This window comes from Stylophora pistillata, chromosome 1, assembly GCF_964205215.1.
Source record: "Stylophora pistillata chromosome 1, jaStyPist1.2, whole genome shotgun sequence".
In the NCBI taxonomy this organism is placed as follows: Eukaryota; Metazoa; Cnidaria; class Anthozoa; order Scleractinia; family Pocilloporidae; genus Stylophora; species Stylophora pistillata.
The window spans coordinates 16544695-16567175 of NC_142519.1; the positions used below are offsets into that span (position 1 = coordinate 16544695).

The following is a 22481-nucleotide window of genomic DNA, read 5'->3' on the forward strand; positions in this document are numbered from 1 at the left end:
AGGGTCTTAAAAAAATTGAGAAGAATATGCTACCTTTCTATAACGTCAAGAAATGGTTAGATATTCTAGTCTTCTCGGATAGGGACGAATAAATGGAGGTCACGTCTCCTGCCGAGTTAGGGGCAGGAGACGTTGTTTTTCCACGCACGAGATTACTGTGTGATGGATGTCCTCCCCTGGGGTGGGATGGGTAGGTAACAGGACCCCCGTTGATACCAGTGTTTACTACCCTGAAGGACTAGCCTGTATAAATACAAATGTCTACTCTACTCTGAAAAAGCTGACGCTTCCCACCTTCACGTATACGTTTTTGATGTTCAGTGATGAATGCACGATTCACTTTGATTTCATAGATTTTATTAAACTTTTGCCTAGATACTGAAAGCACCGAAGCATATGCACAACTTATAGCTTGACGAACGATTAATTTTAATGGATTATGAAATATACCGTACGTAAACATTTACGAGACTTTTACGGAAGACGAATACCCCGAAATAAGGTGAGATTGATATCAGTTTGTCACGAGCACGAAAAGAAGAGGATCTAACCATTCGGATTGAAATCGCTTTCACTTCAAGTGAGTTTATTGGGGCATAGGAAGCTCGTGATAGGGGTCATGTTTAGTTTGGTTGTATGGAGGTGGGGGGGGTAGGGCTTACAAAAAAAGGATAGCCCCCCCTTCTCTTACTCTTGCATGTTGTCTTCCCCCTGATTAGACATTTGTCTCTCCCCTCCAGAACATCAGGAAGGAATACAACAAAATACGCCAGCGTGGCAGTGCAGGGGATAAAGTCTCGGTGACTTACAAGACCTTACTCGTTTCCAATCGTCTTAGAGGGAGGCACGCTAAGACCGCCATTACGCTGTCCTCTTTCGTATGGTACTGATTGTTCTAATCTTTCTCGCTTTTAGAGACCAATATGAGACTAATGAGATTACCACAATACTCCTGGTGAGCTTAATTAAAAACCAGTGACATTTTGCTGTTTCGTGTGTACTTCGTTCTGTTATGGTTTGGCAGCAAACTCATCAAACGTTTTTCTCAATCATGGACAAGTTACATTCCCTAAAGTTAGTCTACGTTATCAGGATTGCTTGAGAATAAATACACTTGCTTCTGGCCTTAATGTTCTTTCGCTCATATCAATTTAATTTACAAGAACCTCCGACAAAGGCTCTCCTCCCCATTACATAGCCTCTGGGACGATCACGCAGACTTTACAACTCTCCATTGCAGTGTACTCGCATCCCGACCACCAACGGAGATCAGTCGGACGTCATCGTGAAGGAATCGAACATTCATGACATGTGCACTGTGACCTTGGACAATTCTCGGCTCAGCCTAAACATAAGCAAACGTAAGCAATTAAAAACAAAATGGAAAAAATCCACAGATTTAAGAACGGAATAGACCACTTTCATAAATGGCTGCCGTATAAATATTCTTTTGCTTAAATTTAAATTAGCCCTACTGGCCTCGCTTGAGATAACGTATTCTTTAGAATTTTGTGCTGGAGAACGAGGCCAGTAGGGCTAATTTAAATTTAAACAAAAGAATATGAATCCGGCAGCCATTTATGAAAGTGGTCTATACAGGCAATATTCTTTCCGCTTAGACCGCTGAGCGAGCGAAAAGAGGAGAAAAGAAACCCATAGCGCGAAGTCTGGGTGCCGAAAAAATGAACTTCAACGAGCTCTACCTTTTTATTGACACAAGGATATCTGTACAGATTAACGTTGCCAAAGTCATCCCCCGTTGCTACCAACTGTTTTCCATGAGAGCGATCCACAGAGTTCACGTCAGTTCCATCTGCCCCGTCCGGCCAAATTCCTACGGATCAATAGATACACTGATCAATAAAGCTGGTCTTTGTGTTTTCCATCGCCCAGTGCGATTTTTTTTTTGTCAAATATCGACGGTGACGCGAGGGAAACAACACCAGTAATATATCTATATTACTCACGAATTTCGCGATTATCTATACCAAGCAAGTTAATTTACCACTTTCCACCGTGAAAAAGGAGGATTTCGCATTGTTCATAGCAGAAAACGCCCGTTTAAAATGAGGTTATTCTGAAAAGTTCTGCTAACGATGTTTACTACTCAACGCATGGCAAACCAAACCCACATAGTGAAGATGCTACTTACCTATGACAGAGTAACCCAATACACAGTTGTGTGAGGCCCATTCTGTGTTGCGCATGCTCTCTGTCTGGGTTATTTGCTCTCCTTGCAGAGGTTCCCCTGACGATGAAAAGAAAATTTGGCTGAGTATCATTTTGACATACTGGGGAATAATCATGTTCGCGAACAAATTTCACTTCTGGTAGAAAAAATTACAAGCAGTGATGGGAACAGCAATGGTAATAGTAGCGGAAAAGGTAACGGTGTCAATAATGGTATCGATCACGATAACGGTATCCATAACTGTAACGGTAACGATAACGGTAACGATAACAGTAAAGGCAACGGTAATAGTAACGGTCTCGACAGTAACAGTAATGAAAAGAGTAAATTTAGCCACAATAGTAGCAACAATAGGTAACGGCAGTCACTGTGTTGATGTGTATGGTAATGATAATAATTCGGTTAGAGTCAATCATTAAAAAATCACTTTCACGATTTTAATGTGATAAATTGTGGATCAACAGCAATCCTTACAAAAAAGCAATTCATAATCCTTTGAGGTACTTTGAAGTTTTTCCCCATCTGTGGACCAGTCCAGGTGACTAACGGAGCTTGTGTGACCCTGCAGGAAACACAACGATAACTTGTGAAGGGGAAAGAAAAACTCTGATCACTTTACACTAGAACAACACGGAGTACTCAATTTTGATTCTTACTTTCACACAATTGAAAGTTCATATTTCCTGTCACAAATAGAATATGCAATAGTCCATATTTCATTTTGTTGATGAAAGGTGCCTAACAACAGATATTTATAAATACACCAAACTTGTAAGCTGCCGTATCTCTAGTCCTTAATTTTAATGGTTGGGTTCTGTGTAAGCACCAGACAGTCACCGCAAAACTAAAAAAAAAAAAGACAAACAAATTCTCGAGTTTTTACCTTACAACGAGCCTTAAGAGACACAGACCTTCCCTCATTTCGCAATTCGTATATGTAGACGTCATTGTCATGACAACCAAGGGCAACATGACTTCCATCTAATTATGAAACAAAACCAAGTTTAAGCAATAGCGAAAATCAGACCTGAAAAAATCAGGCCTGTACGGGATTCGAACCACTGACCTCTGCGATACTAGTGCAGCGCTCTAACAATTGAGCTAACAAGCCAACTGGGAGCAGGCCGTTAAGTTGATTCGTAATAAACCCGTGAAAGTGATAAATGAGATACAATGAAATATATGAAGTTCATATATTTTCTACTGCGGTATTAGATACATATGATGCACGATCCTCGCAGTAGATAGCGCTATTTAAGCAATAGCGAAAATCAGACCTGAAAAAATCAGGCCTGTACGGGATTCGAACCACTGACCTCTGCGATACTAGTGCAGCGCTCTACCAATTGAGCTAACAAGCCAACTGGGAGCAGGCCGTTAAGTTGATTCGTAATAAACCCGTGAAAGTGATAAATGAGATACAATGAAATATATGAAGTTCATATATTTTCTACTGCGGTATTAGATACATATGATGCACGATCCTCGCAGTAGATAGCGCTATTTAAGCAATAGCGAAAATCAGGCCTGTATCTAATACCGCAGTACAAATTATATGAACTTCATATATTTCATTGTATCTCAAAACCAAGTTTACAGTTGGTACAAGTCTCGACTAAAAAGGGGTGAAAATTATCTTTTTGAATAGTTCACCAAAGTTGCTAGCTCACACTCTACCTGAAGAAAATTGAATCTCTGATATTTTCTCCGGAGGTTCAGATTTTCGAATAAAAATGGTATCTCCAGTAGACGAGTTCATTAACATCCACCTGAAAAGTGACACAAAAAGCTGCACCATTAGGGTGACATTTGTGTTGAAATTGATAAGCCTCAGGTGCACTAATTTGAAGTCGTTCAGTCGAGTGTCACTGGTTAGTTCAGACATAATCAAACGTAACCTTGAGTTACAGATTGTTGTTGACTTTTGTGGACCTAATAAAATGTTTTTAACCCTTTAGATTAACTCCCAGAAGTGATAAACATGTAACTTCTCTCAATCATATTCATACATCATCCAGAAAACAGGTGATGAGAGTATTCAGACTTATCAAGTGAAAGTTGTTATCTTGATCTAACACCAAATTCTTGTCACTAATTTACAAGGAAATGTATGGCAGGTGGAGAGGAGAATTAACAATTAGATGTTACAAGTTAAAGTGCTTTTCAATCGCGTTGAACCAACTGGCCAAAGGCAAAACCCCATGATTAATGAATTCATAACAATATGTGAACAGAACAACTTGCTCTCGCAGACTATTTTCCAATACTAACCAAGTTTTATGCAAACTCACCCCCCTGTCGTGAAGCCAACAGCAATGGAGCTACCGTCAGGATGAAAAGCTGCCGCTTGCATCGCTGAAGTCTGGGGAAAAAATGTGTGAAAACTTCATTATAAACGGGCATACTGGAAGAAACTATCAAAAAGTAACTTGCCCTCCAGGCTTTATGTCCGGTCTTATAATTATCTCTAATTCCTTTTGAATGCTTTAAGATGTAACTCAGTTGGGAATTTTTTAGGTTTTACACACACACAAATGACTAAGTGTTAGCTCTCTAACTTAAAAATAATGATTTTCTTGATTTTTTTTAAAATATGGATTGAAATACAACGATGGGCTCACTAATGCACTTACCAGTTTGTTGTTCGACCAAAGGACCCGACGTTCAGCGGCGTTCCACAATCGTACAATCTTATCACTTCCGGCCGTGACAAACAACGGAGAGCTGGGATGAGTAGCTAGTCCTCTAAGATCTTGACAATGCCCCTATAAAACAAATTGATAATAAGAGAAAGAAAAAAGTATATATAATAGAATCGCATAATTGAATAAATTTCGCATTCTGATCACGATCACGATCACGATAACGACAGCAATAACGATAACGATAGTAACGATGATAATGACTTTAAGCAAGAGCAATTTCACAACCTAACCAGCTGAACTGATCACAAACACCTCATTTCAATGTTAACAATCAGCATGTGGTCGGTTGAGTTTCCCTGACAGCGCACACCTTTGTAGCACCATTCACACCACAAGATTCTTTATTACCAACCTCCATAATTTTGACAAGTCTGCCACCGGCGCCCACGAGAGGCGATTCTAAGCTTGCATTGAGTGATGTACACCAGATGTTGTTGTCCACTGTGCCGATGTAGAGTTTATGAGTTTCTGCAGTCCCCAAGGCAAGACAACGCACTCCGCTCACTTCCAGAGGCATCTACCGAAAGAAATCAGTAAACAGCTCGAACATTATCTGTAAAAGCAACGGGACATACAGTCAGGAAATCCTAAGTAGTTATCCTCACTCCCCACCGGGTCAGCTGGTCCCAGGTTATGAAATGTAAATGTGCCACTAAGGCTCAAGATCAGAGGTAAAGTGTTCAAGCCCTACCCTTGCTCATTGTGTTCATGATTTTGGGGAAGGCAGTTTATTAGGGGCCGACCATTTAACTCTTGAGGGGGGGGGGGTGGGTGATTTTGAAAAAAAAATTTCCTGCAAGCACTTGTTGGAAGAAAAAAATTGCTTGCAGCCCAAATTCAACAGAAAAAATGTAACAAAAAAACGGAAAAAAATATCCTGCCCAGCAGATTGCTAGAAAAAAAATTTCTTGATGACCAGAAATCACCCATCCCCCCTCTCAAAAGTTAAATGGTCGGCCCCTTAGCACTTGTCTCTTCTAAGGAGCAAAAGTGGGTAACAGAGAAGAGTCAGATAGACTAAGAAGACATTACAAGAATAGTGGTGAGAGAGGAAAACCTGTGAAAGTGTATCCACCCTTCTGAAGATCGCAACACTCACAAAAACTTCACTTCATCATCTTCCCTACCAACCTTAAGCTCCACATTTGTCGGGACTAATCTTGGTGTTCTGCTCCAGGCTCTCACGGTCGACTCACCACCTCCCCCTGAGAGTATGACACCGTTTGGTAGAACAAGTAAGGCGTAAACAGGGCCCTAGAAATACGGAAAACTTCGTGAAAAAATTTATACGAAAAATAAGCAAACTACGTTTCACATTTCATACTTACAGAATGAGCGTTCCTTACTCCAAGCTCCTCAGCAACTTGATTGGACTCTGGTAAAAGATGACAAAAAAAATTAGAAACTCTCATCTTTCCCTTCTATCATTTCATCCTTCTCTCTAAACTGCTCCCCAACCCTCATAAGGGTAAAATTTAATTTCTCATATTAGGGGTCGCTAATAAGTTCTCATATCAGGGGTCGCTAATAAATTATAGCCTGGGTGGGGAGGGGGGAGGGCATTCGAAGGATTTTGGTCGTGTCACAATCAAATGTGATGTTCCCCCTCATCAGAAGTCAATTTTCTATAGTCCCCCTTTAAAACTCTGTAAACGAAGACTGATCCCCCCTTCGTTCTTCTTGAAAACCATTTGGTCTTCCCCCCTCGCTGAAAAAACCCTCTTCCAACCCCGATAAAGAATGATTGATCCCTGAGGTTACTCTAAAACTGCGATCTGTGAAGAACTACAACTTATCACTTGCACCAAAGCAAAAATGTATCATTACTGAAGTGTTCAATACTAAGGTACATGGTGTTAGGCTCCGTATTAAGCAAAAAGCTATGTAACTCCTGGCATTTTTCAATCGTTTAAAATGTGACAGAGGAGAAAATACAAACCCTCGGGCCAAACACTAATGGCGCCATCTGTATCTCCTGTAATGATGTCACCGTTTGTGGAGAAAGCGATGCATGACACATACTTTGGTCTGCGGTTTTTCTGTTGAAATGAAATCAAAACAGGGTATCATCAGGGCTATTTGGAGATGTCTTTTCATCCATGTTTTCAAATGGCTGATAGTCTTGGAAGCTCGAAAGCTAGAAAACAACATCCTCGGATAAATTGCGATCTAGAAGATGCGTGTTAGATGTTTGCAGGCTGCAAGAGCTCTACAAACACACTAGGTACTATTTTGCCACGGGCTGAGTGCCACTGGCTAGGTGAAATGAGGTTCGTGGAAAACGTTTTTCTCTAACCACTGGGACCTGGGAGTGGTTATGTGACTTTTGGCGGGAAGTCGTTTTAGTTGCTTCCACCACTTCTTTCCATAAACACCCAGATTAAAGTTGCAGTGTAAAGTTATCAATCTATCTTCAAACCGCGTTAATTGTGCTATTCTAAATAATTTTTTATGATGTACTGTACCGTATGTGGTTTTGATGAGTTTGAAAAACAGGTTAGGTGGTGGAAAACAGAATACTCTTGCAATCAGAAGTGTGTAAGAGCCCCCTGGGGACATTGTCTTACACGACTAGTTCCAAACGGTCTCAGTCGTTCTGGCATCTGATTGGTGCCAGAAAATCTTTGAGTTTTTCTGCCCAATCAGAGTGAAGTGTGGATTGGGGTCCTTTCGCGTGTTTTAATACGGACATAGACAAGACGCTCTGCATCCTCGGAGACCCAGGGGCTGAGTGGATTTCAAGTTAGGGCATGAAGAGCCCCTGGGGACATTGTCTTACAAGACTAGTTCCAAACGGTCGCAGTGGCTCTGCCGTCTGATTGGTGCCAGAAAATCTTTGTGTTTTTCTGCCCAATCAGAGTGAAGTGTGCTTTAGAGTCCTTTCGTGTGTTTTAACACGGACACATACTAGTAGCCCAGTAGCTCGCCATGTTTGTTTGGACCGTGCGACAGAGATTTGCTTGAGGTGAAAAGTTTCAGTCTCGGCACACAAAGTAAGAGAAATCGATCAGATTGTCCGCGAAAATCTTATCGGAAGTTATACTGAATACTTTCGCAGGTATCACTAGAAGTTATTTCGTCGCACGGGCCACGCAGGTATGTCGAGCAACTGGCGCTTTCGCCTACGTAGCTTTCTGCTTTCTCTGCGCGCCAAAATCTAATCTTAGTAGTAAAGTCATTCACAATACGGCCAAGGTTGCAGAGAACGTTAAGTTCGTGGACGACCTCCAGCAAGTGCTAAGAGAAAGCTTAGCTGTGTTTCCGGTTTGCTAATTAAAATCTGAACAAAAACTTATTAACGAGAACATCATGGGAAGGAGAGATGTTTTCGGGCAGTTACCGAAGGGGTTTGGAAAGAGTTTAATCTTTCAACTGCTGTCTAGAGTGTTGAAATTCTTGAGCTAGGAAGGCCACGGATTCTCTTCCAGTCCCTTGGTCATTGTCATTTCACCTCAGTCTGTCGATTGCGGAAGACCAAGTTAAATACCTTTGATCATTGGGAATCGATCCGATGCTGTTTTCAGTGGGAAAAACAAAACCAAAGACCAAGAAATATTTTTAAAGGGCGGGTTTGCTTTATTGCAAATGTCAGCTTAGTAGTACAGGGTCATCTACCCACATCTAATAAGCAAATATTTCCACGCTTAGCTTTTCTTTTTTTTCGAGCGAAGATGAGATTAGAGTTTGGCATGCACAGAACGTTTCGCAAGTACCAGTTGCTCGACATACCTGCGTGGCCCGTGCGAGGAAATAACTTCACGGGATTGGCAAAGTTTCAGTCACAGCAAATTATGCAAAAAATCTAGAAAGATTTAAGCTTAAATCTCGTTTATCGTTTAAAGCGACATATCAATGACTGCAACCATCGTGTGGTATACAAACCTCGCAAACTTTAAAACACGTTCTCTAGTGATACCTGCGAAAGTATTCAGTATAATTTCCGGTAAGATTTTCGCGGACAATCTGATCGATTTCTCTTACGTTGTGTACCGAGACTGAAACTTTTCACAAGAAAATCTCTGTCGCACGGTCCAAACAAACATGGTGAGCAACTGGGCTACAAGTATATTTCCGTGTTAAAACACACGAAAGGACTCTAAAGCACACTTGACTCTGATTGGGCAGAAAAACACAAAGATTTTCTGGCACCAATCAGATGGCAGAACGACTGCGACCGTTTGGAACTAGTCTTGTAAGAAAATGTCCCCAGGGGCTCTTCATGCCCTAGCTTGAAATCCACTCAGCCCCTGGGTCTCCGAGGATGGACGCTCTGTTGCTCGCTATATTTGTTTGAGCCGTGCGGCGAAGCTTTGCCCGTGGTGAAAAGTTTCAGTCTCAGCACACATTGTAAGAGAAATCGATCAGATTGCCCACGAAAATCTTACCGGTAATTATACTGAATATTTTCGCAGGTATCACAACAGAACGTGTTCAAAAGTTTGCTAGGTTCGTATAAAACATAATGATTGCAGGCGTTGATATGTCGCTTTAAACGTTAAACGAGATGTAAGCTTAAATCTATCTACCAGTGTAGATTTTTTGTTTTTAATTTGCTGTAACTGAAACTTTTCCAATCCCGTGAAGCTATTTCGTCGCAAGGGCCATGCAGGTATGTCGAGCAACTGGCGCTTACGCAGCTTACTGTGCGCGCCAAAATCTAATCTAATCTTCGCCTGAAAAAAAAAAGAAAAGCTGAGCGTGAAAACTTTTGTTTATTAGATGTGGGTAGATAACCCTGGACTAAGCTGACATTTACAATAAAGCAAACCCGCCCTTTCCATCCAATATTTCCTTGTCTTTGGTTTTGCTTTCCCCAATGAAAGCAGCATCGATTCTCAACGATCAAAGGTATTTAACTTGGTCTTCAACAATCGACAAATGAGGTGAAATGACAATGACCAAGGGAGTAGAAGAGAATCCGTGGCCTTTCGAGCTCAAGAATTTGAACACTCTAGGCAGCAGTTGAAAGATTAAACTCTTTACAAACCCCTTCGGTAACTGTTTGAAAACATCTCACCTTCCCACGATGTTCTCAATAATTAGTTTTTGTTCAGATTTAAAATTAGCTAACCGGAAACACAGCTAAGCTTTCTGTAAGCGCTTGCTGGAGGTCGTCCACGAACTTAACGTTCTCTGCAAGTTTGGCCATATTGTGAAAGACTTTACTACAAAGCAAAGATTAGATTTTGGCGCGCACAGAAAGCTACGTAAGCATAAGCGCCAGTTGCTCGACATACCTGCGTGGCCCGTGCGACGAAATAACTTCACGAGATTGGTAAAGTTTCATTCACAGCAAATTGTACAAAAAATCTAGAAAGATTTGAGCTTAAATCTCGTTTAACGCGACATATCAACGCCTGCAACCATCGTGTTTTATACGAACCTCGCAAACTTTTATACACTTTCTCTTGTGATACCTGCGAAAGTATTCAGTATAATTTCCGGTGAGATTTTTGCGGACAATCTGATCGATTTCTCTTACAATGTGTGCTGAAACTGACACTTTTCACCTAGAGCAAGGCTACGTCGCACGCCCCAAACAACCTAAGCGAGATACTGCGCTTCTTGGATATGTGCGTGTTGAAACACACGAAAGGACTCTAAAGCACACTTCACTCTGATTGGGCAGAAAAACATAAAGATTATCTGGCACCAATCTGATGAAAGAACGACTGCGACCGTTTGGAAATAGTCTTATAAGACAATGTCCCCAGGGCTCTTCCGCCCTAACTTGAAATCAACTCACAGCCCCTGGGTCTCCAAAGATGACTTACACTCATCCTCCCTCTCGGTTGTTTCAATTTGTTTTCTTCTCGTTACTCCTCTCGTTTCCCCCTCATCAATAGGAAAATGAGATAAACAGTTGACTTACACTCATCCTTCCTCTCGCCTGTTTCAGTTTGTTTTCTTCTAATTCCCAGAATGACACGTGTTGTTTACCGCACGTCACAAACTGTTGGCTCTCGAACGGAGAGAAGCTGATCGCCAACACTTGGTCCATGTTACCCTAATATCCAAAGAAATTGGTTTATTTCGAATGTGTTAGTTTCAGATTTATTCAGTTTCTCATGGCGTTTCCTTTGACACGAAATGAAAAGAGCTTCGTAGGCAGTAACTGATCTCTAACCTCTCGTTTGTTTTAGTGTTTCTTGTTTGTCGTTTTTGTTTGATTTAATTCATTTTTCTCTTTGTTTCGTTTTTTTGAGAGCTGTTACTCAAAGAGACGGCTGAGATACCGAGATCCTTGCTCAGGGATATCAATTAACTTCTAGTGACAATCAAACGCAGTCAGTGAAATAGTTTTGAGTCAAAACAAACACCCACACTAACGCTTTTTTCTGAACTCATACCCTAGCAGAAGTAATTTTTCTCTTTCGTTTCCAGTCCCACACGGTTATGGTGTGATATTCATTATCCTCAACTGATGCAAGATACTCTCCTTGGCTTCTCTGTTGAAATAAAAGCAGAAACGCAGCATTACTGTCTTGATCAAAGAAAAATAAGTAAAAGGATAAAAATATAATAATAAATAATATTTAAAAGGTGTCTAGTATTTGAATTGGAACGAGGTGGTAGCCTGCTTACAGGTGGTAATTTGTGTTTTCATACGCAAGATTTAGCGCGGCAAGTATTCAGTCGCCATATGGGACGGGTTTTTTCTCCCTTTCTCCTCTCCCCCTCACTTTGTCACTCGTTCCAAATCTTCCACCCGTCCAATATGGCGTCAATATGCCGCGCTGAATCTCGCGCTTGGAAAAACACGTAGCCGTTTGCAAGCTGGCTAAGGAGGCGGCAGCTCCCACCACTACGCCATCCTTGCTAAAAGCATGTGATTACGAGCAAATCCAATGGCAGAAACATGTGACTTGGCATGGGCTTGAACGAAAAGAAAATTGTCTTTTAACCCTGAAATGGCTCACCTTGTTAGAGAATGCAAGAGCAAAGACAGCGTCTTCGAAATGATCCAGTCCAATGACGCAAATTGTTTCTAAAGAGTTGGAATCCCAAATTCTGATATGCGACTGTCAATTGAAAAGACAAAAACAACAACAAAAGTTGAACTAATTCTCAGACTGAGAACCGTGTATGGGAACTGATGATTATTCCTGGACCCAGTTGTTCGAAGGTCGATACGCGCTAACCCAAGGTTAAATTTTAATCCGGGTTTCTTTTTTTCTTCCGTTCAAACTCGTTTTCGCGATAATTTTCTCTCCTCTTTCAGGAGCATCCAAATTGTCGACAAATAGAATTATACTGATTTTTCTTTTGAAGCTTTCAGATTTGGGTTATCTTAACCAAGCTTTGCACAACCCAGCCCTGATCAATAATCTCACTTCTCAAAACATTTAAAAAAGGAAATTTACTGGGATCGGGCAGGAGAAGATGTAGGGTGATCGGTGACACTTACCCTTGCGTCATCACCGCGTCCTTTGACTTGTCCTGTAGCTATTGTAACTTTATCGGGGTGAACACACAAACTATAATGAACATATCGGTACAAAAATTAAAAGTTGGAAAATTTCACGGAAATTTGCATTCCTTCCTGGTACTTTATTTAAATTTCCATTCAGGAATTGCGAATCTCTAGTCATCGGGTGTATGTCGCCCTGACGAAGGGCTAATGCTCGAAACGTCAGCTTTGAAACTCTTTTCAGTGGCCAGTTTACTTTATCAACTCATTTGATAAAACCAAAACTATCCTGTTACTCCCACTGACGCAGCACCACAGTTTCTTTAGAAACTTACCCCCTTTATTCATTTGTATTTATCAAACCAGTGTTGTCCTTTATGTGATTCAGAAAGAAAGAAAGAAAGAAAGAAAAAAACTTCAAATCATTGATTGGGAAGGGAAGGATGAACTTCACCGGGGTGTCCCTACCTAGACTGCGTTGTTCAAAACACCATTAAGCTACCCTTGGGTTAATAACTTTACAGAGAGTTTTTCTGCTTATCTTTCATTACATTCAGCTTCGCTTTACACAGAAAAAATAGGCTTTCAAAGAAAAGAAATCAAAACCAAAATTAACCTTTGATCCTAGAAGATGCAAACCGCCTCTTGAACAAACGGAATCAGGTGTATAAATAAGTGACTCAGTGACTGCAAACCCACAGGGAGACCGGACGAGATGAAAAGGTGAACCTGGCGATTTTCAACCCCTCCAGGGGGAAATAGAAAATAGTCCAAGTCGCTTATGCTACTGCATTGCTTTTTAGCTTGTAGCTGTTACAATCAGTAACTAGCCAGCACTGCTACTTATAGATTACTGTACAGGAACGTGAATAATGCTATTTACCGAGGAACCACTTAATTTAAAGAGGATTACCTCTTGATGTCGTCCGTATGTTCTGTGTAGTGCCTCTGCTTATGGTTGGGTACGTCATACAGCACAACCACTGCTGCAGTGAAGTAAATTAGTTCTCCCGAGCTTAACACAAACAGATTAGTCCTGCAGTCTCTGCCGCGGTAACCGTATCTGAAAAACCGAAACAAGAAAACAGTTCGGCTGACCACTTTCTTGGGCGGAATCGGATGAACAAAGCTGCATGTATGTGTCACGTGGGCCGTGGCATGTATCATGTGCGTTATGTAAACCCACGTGATAATGACGCCAATTACTCGGAAACGCACTTTACCTTACTTTCTTCATTGTGGCGTTAAATTTTGCTCTGACAAGCTGTCAGGTTTTGGTTTTACGACACCCAATAAGAAAGTGCTGAATATATATAATACAATAAAATTCTTTCAACTCGCACATAAAACTCAATGAATACACACGAAAACAATGAACGCAGCATATAACTTACACCCACTCCAGCTGCAGCTTTTCCTCAGGGGGGTGTGGTGATGTGTCTATGTCAAGGTACTCATCAGGTGGGTATAAGTAGATATTACGACCTCGTAGCGTTAGTACTTCAGGGTCTGGTCCTTGGAAAGAAAATAAATGAAGCTAGTAAAGCTATCAGAGCACACAGATGGATAGCTGTTGTTTGACACAATTATTGAATCCTCAATAAACATTTGAACACGTAATTTAAAGTTGGAGGGTGAATGATGAGAATGAGCTCGGTGTTAACCCTCTAACTCCTATCAGTGACCAATACAGAATATCTCCTTACTGTATCAATACAATGTCAAGCAGACAAGTGATGAGAATATAGAAAAATATCAATTCAGGGATTACTGGTTGGTCTAATACCAACTTCTCCAAACTAACTTTACAAGAATTGTATGACAGACAGTTAGGAGACTTATGAATGAGATCATGGAAGTTATGATTAATTTTTATTGGTTTTGGCCGTTGGGAATTTATAAATACCTTGACATTTAAGTAAGGTCAACTCTATTTCCCATTAAGTAAATTGACAGTACTGTCTTGATGGCATGCGGCTCAGTAAATATCCACCACTCTTCACCTCCACTTTGGTGAATTATTGTTGTGTATTGTGAGGAGAAGTTACATATCAGTCACGAATACTAATTTAAGACTTTACCCCTTTGGTGAATTATTGTTGTGTATTGTGAGGAGAAGTTACATATCAGTCACGAATACTAATTTAAGACTTTACCCCTTTGGTGAATTATTGTTGTGTATTGTGAGGAGAAGTTACATATCAGTCACGAATACTAATTTAAGACTTTACCCCTTTGGTGAATTATTGTTGTGTATTGTGAGGAGAAGTTACATATCAGTCATGAATACAAATTTAAGACTTTACCCCTTTGGTGAATTATTGTTGTGTATTGTGAGGAGAAGTTACATATCAGTCACGAATACAAATTTAAGACTTTACCCCTTTCAATAATAATAATAATAATAATAATAATAATAATAATAGTAATAATGATAATGATGACAATACTAATAATGTTAATAATCGTTTTCATAATTGAAATCATCTTTATTTAAATAGGGTAAAACACAACCATGAATGATTAGAAAGCCATTGGTTTTTCAGTTTTTATAATAAAAACTGATTCACAAGCGGCTCTCCAATCATTCAAATCCCTAAATAACAGAGGCTCAGAAAGAGTTACAGTTTTAACAATATCAATATTAAATATGAACTTAGTTTATTTTAGTAATGTTGCTATCTAATTAAATGAAGTTTTGGCATTGCCTTCATGTGGTATGGTGTGACATAGGGTAAAACATGTAACAGTGAATGATTGAATGGCAACTGGTTTTTCAGTTTTTATAAAAAAAACTGACAAACCAGCTGCCCTCCAATCATTCAGATCAGTAACTAAGAGAGGCACAGAAACAGTTACAGTTTAAACAATATCAACATCAATATTAATATTAATAATCATTATCATAATAAAAATCAACTTTATTTCAATAGGGTAAAACATGTAACAGTGAATGATTGAATAGCAACTGGTTTTTCAGTTTTTATAAAAAAAACTGAAAAACCAGCCACCCTCCAATCATTCAGATCACTAACTTGGAGAGGCACAGAAAGAGTTACAGTTTAAACAATATCAATTTCAATATTAATATTAATAATCATTAACATAATCAAAATCAACTTTATTTAAATAGGGTAAAACATGTAACAGTGAATGATTGAATAGCAACTGGTTTTTCAGTTTTTATAAAAAAAGCTGAAAAACCAGCCGCCCTCCAATCATTCAGATCACTAACTTAGAGAGGCACAGAAAGAGTTACAGTTTAAACAATATCAATTTCAATATTAATATTAATAATCATTAACATAATCAAAATCAACTTTATTTAAATAGGGTAAAACATGTAACAGTGAATGATTGAATGGCAACTGGTTTTTCAATTTTTATAAAAAAAACTGAAAAACCAGCCTCCCTCCAATCATTCAGATCACTAACTTAGAGAGGCACAGAAAGAGTTATAGTTTAAACAATATCAATTTCAATATTAATATTAATAATCATTATCATAATCAAAATCAACTTTATTTAAATAGGGTAAAACATGTAACAGTGAATGATTGAATGGCCGCTGGTTTTTCAGTTCTTATGATAAAAACTGATAAACCAACAGCCCTCCACTGAATCATTCAGATCACTAAATAAGAGAGGCACAGAAAGAGTTATAGTGTAAAACATAACTTGATTAATTATAGTGTCAGAAGAAGCAGAAAAATCTAGGATAGTGGGTGTTTATTTGATCAATACCTTCATCCTCTAAAGTCCTTTTAAAATTGCGTCTCCTTGGAAAGCCTGCCTTGTGATCTGTATTTTACATTTGATAAGTTTAAAAGTATTTTTCAATTATTATGTGCTTGGCTCATTACTTTCATGTCTAATCATTAACATTTAAGATTACAAGATGTTAAACTAATTTGGGATTTAACATTAACATTTTTTAATGCTGTCACCGGATTATTACTTATGCCTAGCCAGATAAACACAGTGGCAACTGAGATTATAGGCTCAATGTTCTTTTACATGAAACATGTAAATCAAGAGCAAAATATTAGCAAAATCTATTTTACAGTTACAACTATAAGGAATGAGAATTATTGTTTTAAAAACACTTGAAGGTAAAGATTAAAATCTGACACAGAAAAATTGCTATGCAAGGTAGTCTTGTTCACACAGCACAATCAGCTTGGTTCACAAGTTCTTGCCATTCGAAAAAAAAAAAAAAAAGCTATCATTTTTCCAATGTGCAAACCCTAATCATGCAAGGATTCAAGAATGGTTAGAAAAGCAATGAAACACTTGTCTATGAACAAATCAAATGATTGCTACATGCTACCTGATCCCAAAAAAACATTCTTGCTTAAAGATCTTATATAGTAAACACACTACCTTGACAACACTGCAAGTGTCGGGTCAATGTCAGTACACACTCCCTCCCCCCCCCCCCCAACCCAACAACAGTCAAGTAATAACTGAGTAAGGGTTAATGTTGTGCTAGGGTAGGGGGTAAGTGTAGGGTTGTTCAGACACTGACATTAATCCCAAGTTTCCTATAGCTAGGAGGTCCAACATCTGATCAGTAGGTGCTAAGCATTTAACTGTACTAAATAGAATTTTTTATCAATTAAATACTGCATCAAGTATTCACCTAAGCTGTTCTGTGTTTCTGTGGTAGTTGTAAAGCTGCTGTCTTGCTTTTTTACCACTGCAGCACTGGTTCTGCCATTATTTTTGATGAGCTGTTTCTCTCCTGATCTCAGAGAGTTTCCAAGAGTAACAACCGACATGGCCTTTTCAAGGAATCTTGACATATCTGTCCAACTACAAACAATTGGAAATAATTATGAAAGTTCACTTTCTGAATTTTTTGCAAGCAATTTTATGATGGCACTGAAATTATTTATTCAAATAAACCCTAAATTTATTTGGATTTACCTTCAATTTTTAAAACAATGATTAGTGTGTTTGGTATGCCCTGCATTATCTACCTATTTCTTATCTGAGTCCCTGATGGCAAGCAGTAGCTGTGACTATGAATAGTAACTATTAAAACTCTGAAAATGATTCAAACAGGATCACTGTAAATTTCTCCTTTTGGTCTTCAAGAAATTCAAATTATATTACAGATCAGTCAAATGGTTTTGATTGACTCATGTTCACCATTGACAGTCCAAATAATTAAGAAATAACATCAAATTAGTGAGCTGTTTGTATACACTTACTCTACACGACCATCTCCTTCTGTATCAAACCTTACAAGTAGTTTTTCCAACAAGGAGCGACTCAGGTGGACATTGTGATGTTTACACTCCACCTTCATCTAAACCATAAATGATGAAACCAGTTTAGTTTAATTGCTCAAGACGCGTGATTCTAGAGATGAACATGCTCTGTAATAACCCAGCATGACATGTTTATAGTACTGATGCACTCTTTTCCAAATGGCTGTTACAACAATTCTTGATGTTTTCAAAGAAGGCACAAGGGAAATGGAAGAAAATGCAATTACTATCAGTGTTAAATTAATCATCCATGCCAGCACCTTAGGAAATGTAGAGAGGAAATGAAAAGAAGCAGTCTGGGAGTATGTGTGTCGTTAAAGTACGCAACAACGCCCTGGGCAAGGTTAGAACCTAAATCTCTTGATCTGGACGCTACAAAGCAGCTTACCTTGCGAACAGGCCTCCTGATAGGGTGCAATACAAAGATGTAAATTGTGCGATTGTTTTATACACATTGTGCAATTTTTTTCTGCACTATTTTAAATTATGCTTGTTTTGTTAGGTTTTAAAGACAGAAAACATTTTTCACTCTTCGGAAGACACGAAAGCCATTTTCTACATCTTCTTTCTTAACTTGTGCAGATATTTTGCAATTTAAACGGTTTTTAGCGTGTGTGCTGCAGGATGCGATAATAGACCCGCAGCGAAGGTCTGGGTCAGATCATGCAACTCAGACCTTGGCTGCGTGCGTCCAATATTGTTCCAGACCCAAACCAGTACCAGACCCCAGACATGCGAAAAAGACACCTTGAACTTTGATTGTATGTACAATATTAACCTTCTGACAATGTTCTCAGGTCTTTTTTAAGGTAACTCCTGTTGAAACGACATGTAAATAAGGCATTTTTAAGATAAAGTGTTAATTTATCGTTTACCTTGTGGAATTTTTGCAATTTTTTAAGAATTATGCAATTTTTCATGAATTGTGCGATTGGATGCATTTTGAGGTGGACTGTGTGAAATTGCACCATCACGTTTTATCAGAAGCCCTGTGTGAACAATACCCTCTCCTTAACTTTCACAATCCTTTAATTGATACCCCAACAACAGTTTTTATAATTATTATAATTTGGTTTACAAATTGTGCATAGCAAATGCAGCAAAGTACCTTATCTGATACATAACTGCATCACTTATTTTCCTTCAACCCTTTACATCCAAACATCAGCATGTATATCCTCCATACTGTTCTCTATACATTTCCTTTGGTGCAAACAAGGAGAATTTGTTTAACAATCAAGAGCATGTTTAGTCGGTGATCATTTCCTTTATTCTCGTGGCCTTAATGTGTGATTCAGGGGTGATACTGTAAGGAGAAATTAGATGCTGGTCACTCTTACAGGTTAAAGGGTTAAAATAAAGTTCTCACGTTATCACAGTTCTGACATGAAAACTTCAGTTCATTGCCATCCAAATTTCCATTCACCTGCATCAGCTCATTTTCAACTTCTAGCAACAGCTGGGCATCATTTTTACTCCTGGCAGATGAAATACTGTTGGAGAGTACAGGATTTGACAAACCAACAGCGCTCAATTTGCTTTTCCCTTGCCAATCCTCAGATCCATGACAGTCTGTAGGTTTCGTAAAAAAAAAAAGAAAAACATCACTTGAACACAAAAGTCCTGCCTTCAATCTGCTGTAAGAGTAAATTAGGGATTTTTCATGTGTTAAACTTATTTTATGATTTGATGCTACTCAGTTTGGAAAATGGAAAAATTAAAGGGTTACACAGATAAACACAAAATGACTTCAAGCAAATTGACCTGGGGTATGTTTGTTACACATTTAAAGCAACAATCTGTTCTTTCCATGTATTTTGAAAAATATTTATCATCATTATCCTTCCAAAACAACACCACATCAGTGAATGCAATTTTGTAAAGTCCAGCTTTCAACAAATGAATTTCTTGATATGTTAGAGACCTTGATTTGAGTTTCTCAAACTCATTAATTATTCATGTGATCATCTAACCAAGACACGCCAATTTCATCGAGTGCATGTGGTTTGAAACCCCGATGTAACGGTCGAATGATGTGTTATCCATGAGTTTGATAAAGCACCAAACTCTAGTGAACTCATTTCTTAATTTAAATAACAACAACAAACTTGCCAGCAATATATGAGAAACATATGATGCACGATCCTCACAGTAGATATATGAACTTCATATATTTCATTGTATCAAATATATGAGAAAGTTGTAAATATTTCCATTTTCTTTTATTCATGAGGTGCAATTGAGAAGCTATATCAAAAACTAGTGCAATAGATTTCATCAAGGTTTCCAAATGCAAGACTGACTGATGAAAGCACAAGGCTGCAGGCCCAGTGCCTTTATTGTTTTCTAGTGTTTGGAAACCCCCGAGAAACCCTTGCACTCATTTTTGAAATAGTACTTGTTCACAAAAGCAAGACAACATTGGTCAAGTTTTTTGAATATGGCAAGTGGCCTTAAAGAAGATACTGACATGATTATCATAGCAGTTATAAAGTATAGTTTTACTTTCACTACATTTAGCAAAGAATCACCTAACAAATATCGGGCTAGTGGTTCATGAAGAACTCCAAGGCCATTATCAACTTCAAACTTCTTGACAAGAGCTGTCAGTGTAGGACCAAGAATGAGTATCTGGTAATAAAGGAGAACTCGTCTGAGTTCCTCTGTGGTAATTCGGCCAGACCGGTCCTTGTCCAGAAGAGACAACTTGTGTTTCACATCTAAAAGTTTCTGTTTACTGATATTCTTGAGAGCATCTGCCACTCTTTGGGAAAGTTGGCTGTCTGAAGTTGATTGGTCAGAGGTGACACATAAGATAGAGTAGAGAAGATCAGAAATTAGTGCCTATGCAACCATCAGAAATTGGGATGAACAATAAGTGTAGAACTGTGTGAAGCACTAAAAAGGATGAATTGGATACAATTGGATTTTTGCATTGGCAAATCCATGAGATAGCTTCTTCCTGCCCAACTCCAAATCAAGTTGCTGATTAGCTTTTTTTTTTTCCCAGAGGAAAAATTTAATCCTTTAATAAAAGACAATGTTCAACAAACTGACATGTGACACCAGTTCCCAGTGTTAGGCTTACCACATTCTTGGGAAGCTGCAGCACCTCTAAACTAACTCAGTTCATTTTCATGTACATTATGCACAAATGTGATGAAAAGTTGGAAAAAGATAATTACGCAATTATAGACCACTTTCATAAATGGCTGCCGAATTAATATTCTTTTGTTTAGATTTAAATTAGCCCCTCTGGCCTCGTTCTCCGGTACAAAATTCAAAAGAATACATTATCTCAAAAGAATATTAATCTGGCAGCCATTTACGAAAGTGGTGTACATATTGTCATCGTCATTTTGAAAAGTGTGATGACCAAACATTTTTAGAACATAGCTAGCAGAATTGCGCAATCAAATTCAATATACGTAAGCGTGCTCAAAATCCCGATAGTGCACGCTGACAGTGTCAGCAAATTGCTTCGCCAGAAATTTTTTTTTTCGCGCGGGGAAAAATAATATATTTCGCGACAATAATGGCTACAAACAGAAACTCGGCCTATTAGTCCAATAACGAAGATAATGTTTCGACCTTTTCCCTTGGGCTATAGTTCTTAGGTGAGGCATAAAATTTAGAAGTGATATAAAAACACTGTTACCATCTTTCCTTAGTTTATATTACATAATGTACAGGCAAGCTTTAATTTTTTGATATTCAAATTCAACAATCAATCTTTTGCATGAGTACACTAGAACTGTTTAAAGTAATTGCTTACCCTCAGTAATAGGAGGGAGGACAGGGTATGCCTTGCCACCTATCTTAAATGTTGGACTAGGATCATATTTTCCCCATGGATAAGTAGCACTGAGGGTACTCTGCCGTGATGATGGTACACCTTGGTGGTCTGGAACTGTAACCAATTTTCCTCCAACAATCTTAGTCACAAATCTTGAAGAGCTCATTGTTTAGGTAAGTCAATTTCATTTTCCTCCTTTTGATCCACTGTTAACTGTTGGGAAAGAATTTTGTTGGAATAGCTGAAGGGAGTTAAGCGGTGTTTATAATTTCCATAGCATGAAGTACATTTGAGACAACAATCAAATTTGAAAACTTAAACAATAACTGTTTCAGCGTAATTCACCATACAATAATTTCAAGTGAGTAACTTGAGTGAGGAGGATGGATCTTTTTCTCGATTGTTGAATAAACAAGTAAGGGCACTGTAAGTTTCCTTAAACCTTTGACCTGTAATAATGACCAGCATCTAATTTCTCCTTATAATATCACCCCTGAATCACTATTAAGTTTGTGAGATTAAAGGAAATGATCGCAAACTCAAGAAGCTCTTGATTGTTTCATGATTTCTCCCTGTAAACACTAGAAGAAATTTATACATAACACTTTAGAGAATTTGCATACTGATGCTGGGGTGTAAAGGGTTAAGTATAGTAATATTGCTTAAGTATTTACAGAGATGGTCCTGGTTAAAGATTAAATCAAATCTTGGTACAGTCATTCCACTTAAGGTGATTATGGTTAAAAGCATTAATTTTCAAGCAGCTACAGAATTTAGGATGCTTCTAAAGAAGAAAACAAAACATAGAAGAAGCAATTGCTCTGATAATCACCTGATTATCAGAATAGAATAACTTTTAAAACAGTTATTCTATTCAAGACCAGCAAATATCATTGCATGACTTTGTCCTGGGTTTATCAAACAATATTTACCTCGTCTTTGGTAAATAACTGAAGAATGATACAGGATAACAGGTTGTCAGACTTACTAAATTTAGGGTATGCAATGGATGCAACCTAACTACATGAAAGGGTGCTCCACTGTTGCTAAACAAAGCTTGTACTTTCACTTGTTCATTCCTGATATGGAATCATCAACAATT

General features: G+C 38.6%; 1 protein-coding gene across 5 annotated transcripts in view; it reads right to left on the reverse strand.

Moving 5' to 3' along the window:
• Nucleotides 1–340: 340 nt before the first annotated feature.
• Nucleotides 341–22481, reverse strand: part of LOC111338042 (echinoderm microtubule-associated protein-like 2) — a 23583-nt gene continuing 1442 nt past the window's right edge. For 2 of the 5 annotated variants that reach the window (XM_088761050.1, XM_088761044.1), the window contains exons 2-25: nt 21359–21592; nt 20115–20366; nt 18953–19155; nt 17524–17621; nt 16950–17122; nt 16052–16108; nt 13702–13822; nt 13221–13370; nt 12305–12374; nt 11817–11918; nt 11247–11345; nt 10769–10903; nt 6836–6935; nt 6225–6271; nt 6028–6150; nt 5249–5413; nt 4825–4956; nt 4483–4553; nt 3869–3960; nt 3075–3172; nt 2666–2753; nt 2153–2248; nt 1704–1834; nt 341–1345 (exon numbers count right to left, since the gene is read on the reverse strand). In XM_088761050.1, the coding sequence (XP_088617176.1) occupies nt 1211–1345; nt 1704–1834; nt 2153–2248; nt 2666–2753; nt 3075–3172; nt 3869–3960; nt 4483–4553; nt 4825–4956; nt 5249–5413; nt 6028–6150; nt 6225–6271; nt 6836–6935; nt 10769–10903; nt 11247–11345; nt 11817–11918; nt 12305–12374; nt 13221–13370; nt 13702–13822; nt 16052–16108; nt 16950–17122; nt 17524–17621; nt 18953–19155; nt 20115–20366; nt 21359–21545 (2925 nt within the window). In that variant the 5' untranslated portion in view covers nt 21546–21592 and the 3' untranslated portion in view covers nt 341–1210. Of the gene's footprint in view, nt 1346–1703; nt 1835–2152; nt 2249–2665; nt 2754–2790; nt 3036–3074; nt 3173–3868; nt 3961–4482; nt 4554–4824; nt 4957–5248; nt 5414–6027; nt 6151–6224; nt 6272–6835; nt 6936–10768; nt 10904–11246; nt 11346–11816; nt 11919–12304; nt 12375–13220; nt 13371–13701; nt 13823–16051; nt 16109–16949; nt 17123–17523; nt 17622–18952; nt 19156–20114; nt 20367–21358; nt 21593–22481 lie in introns of those variants that run through there. The other 3 variants (XM_022944444.2, XM_088761060.1, XM_088761063.1) reach the window with 3 other exon arrangements.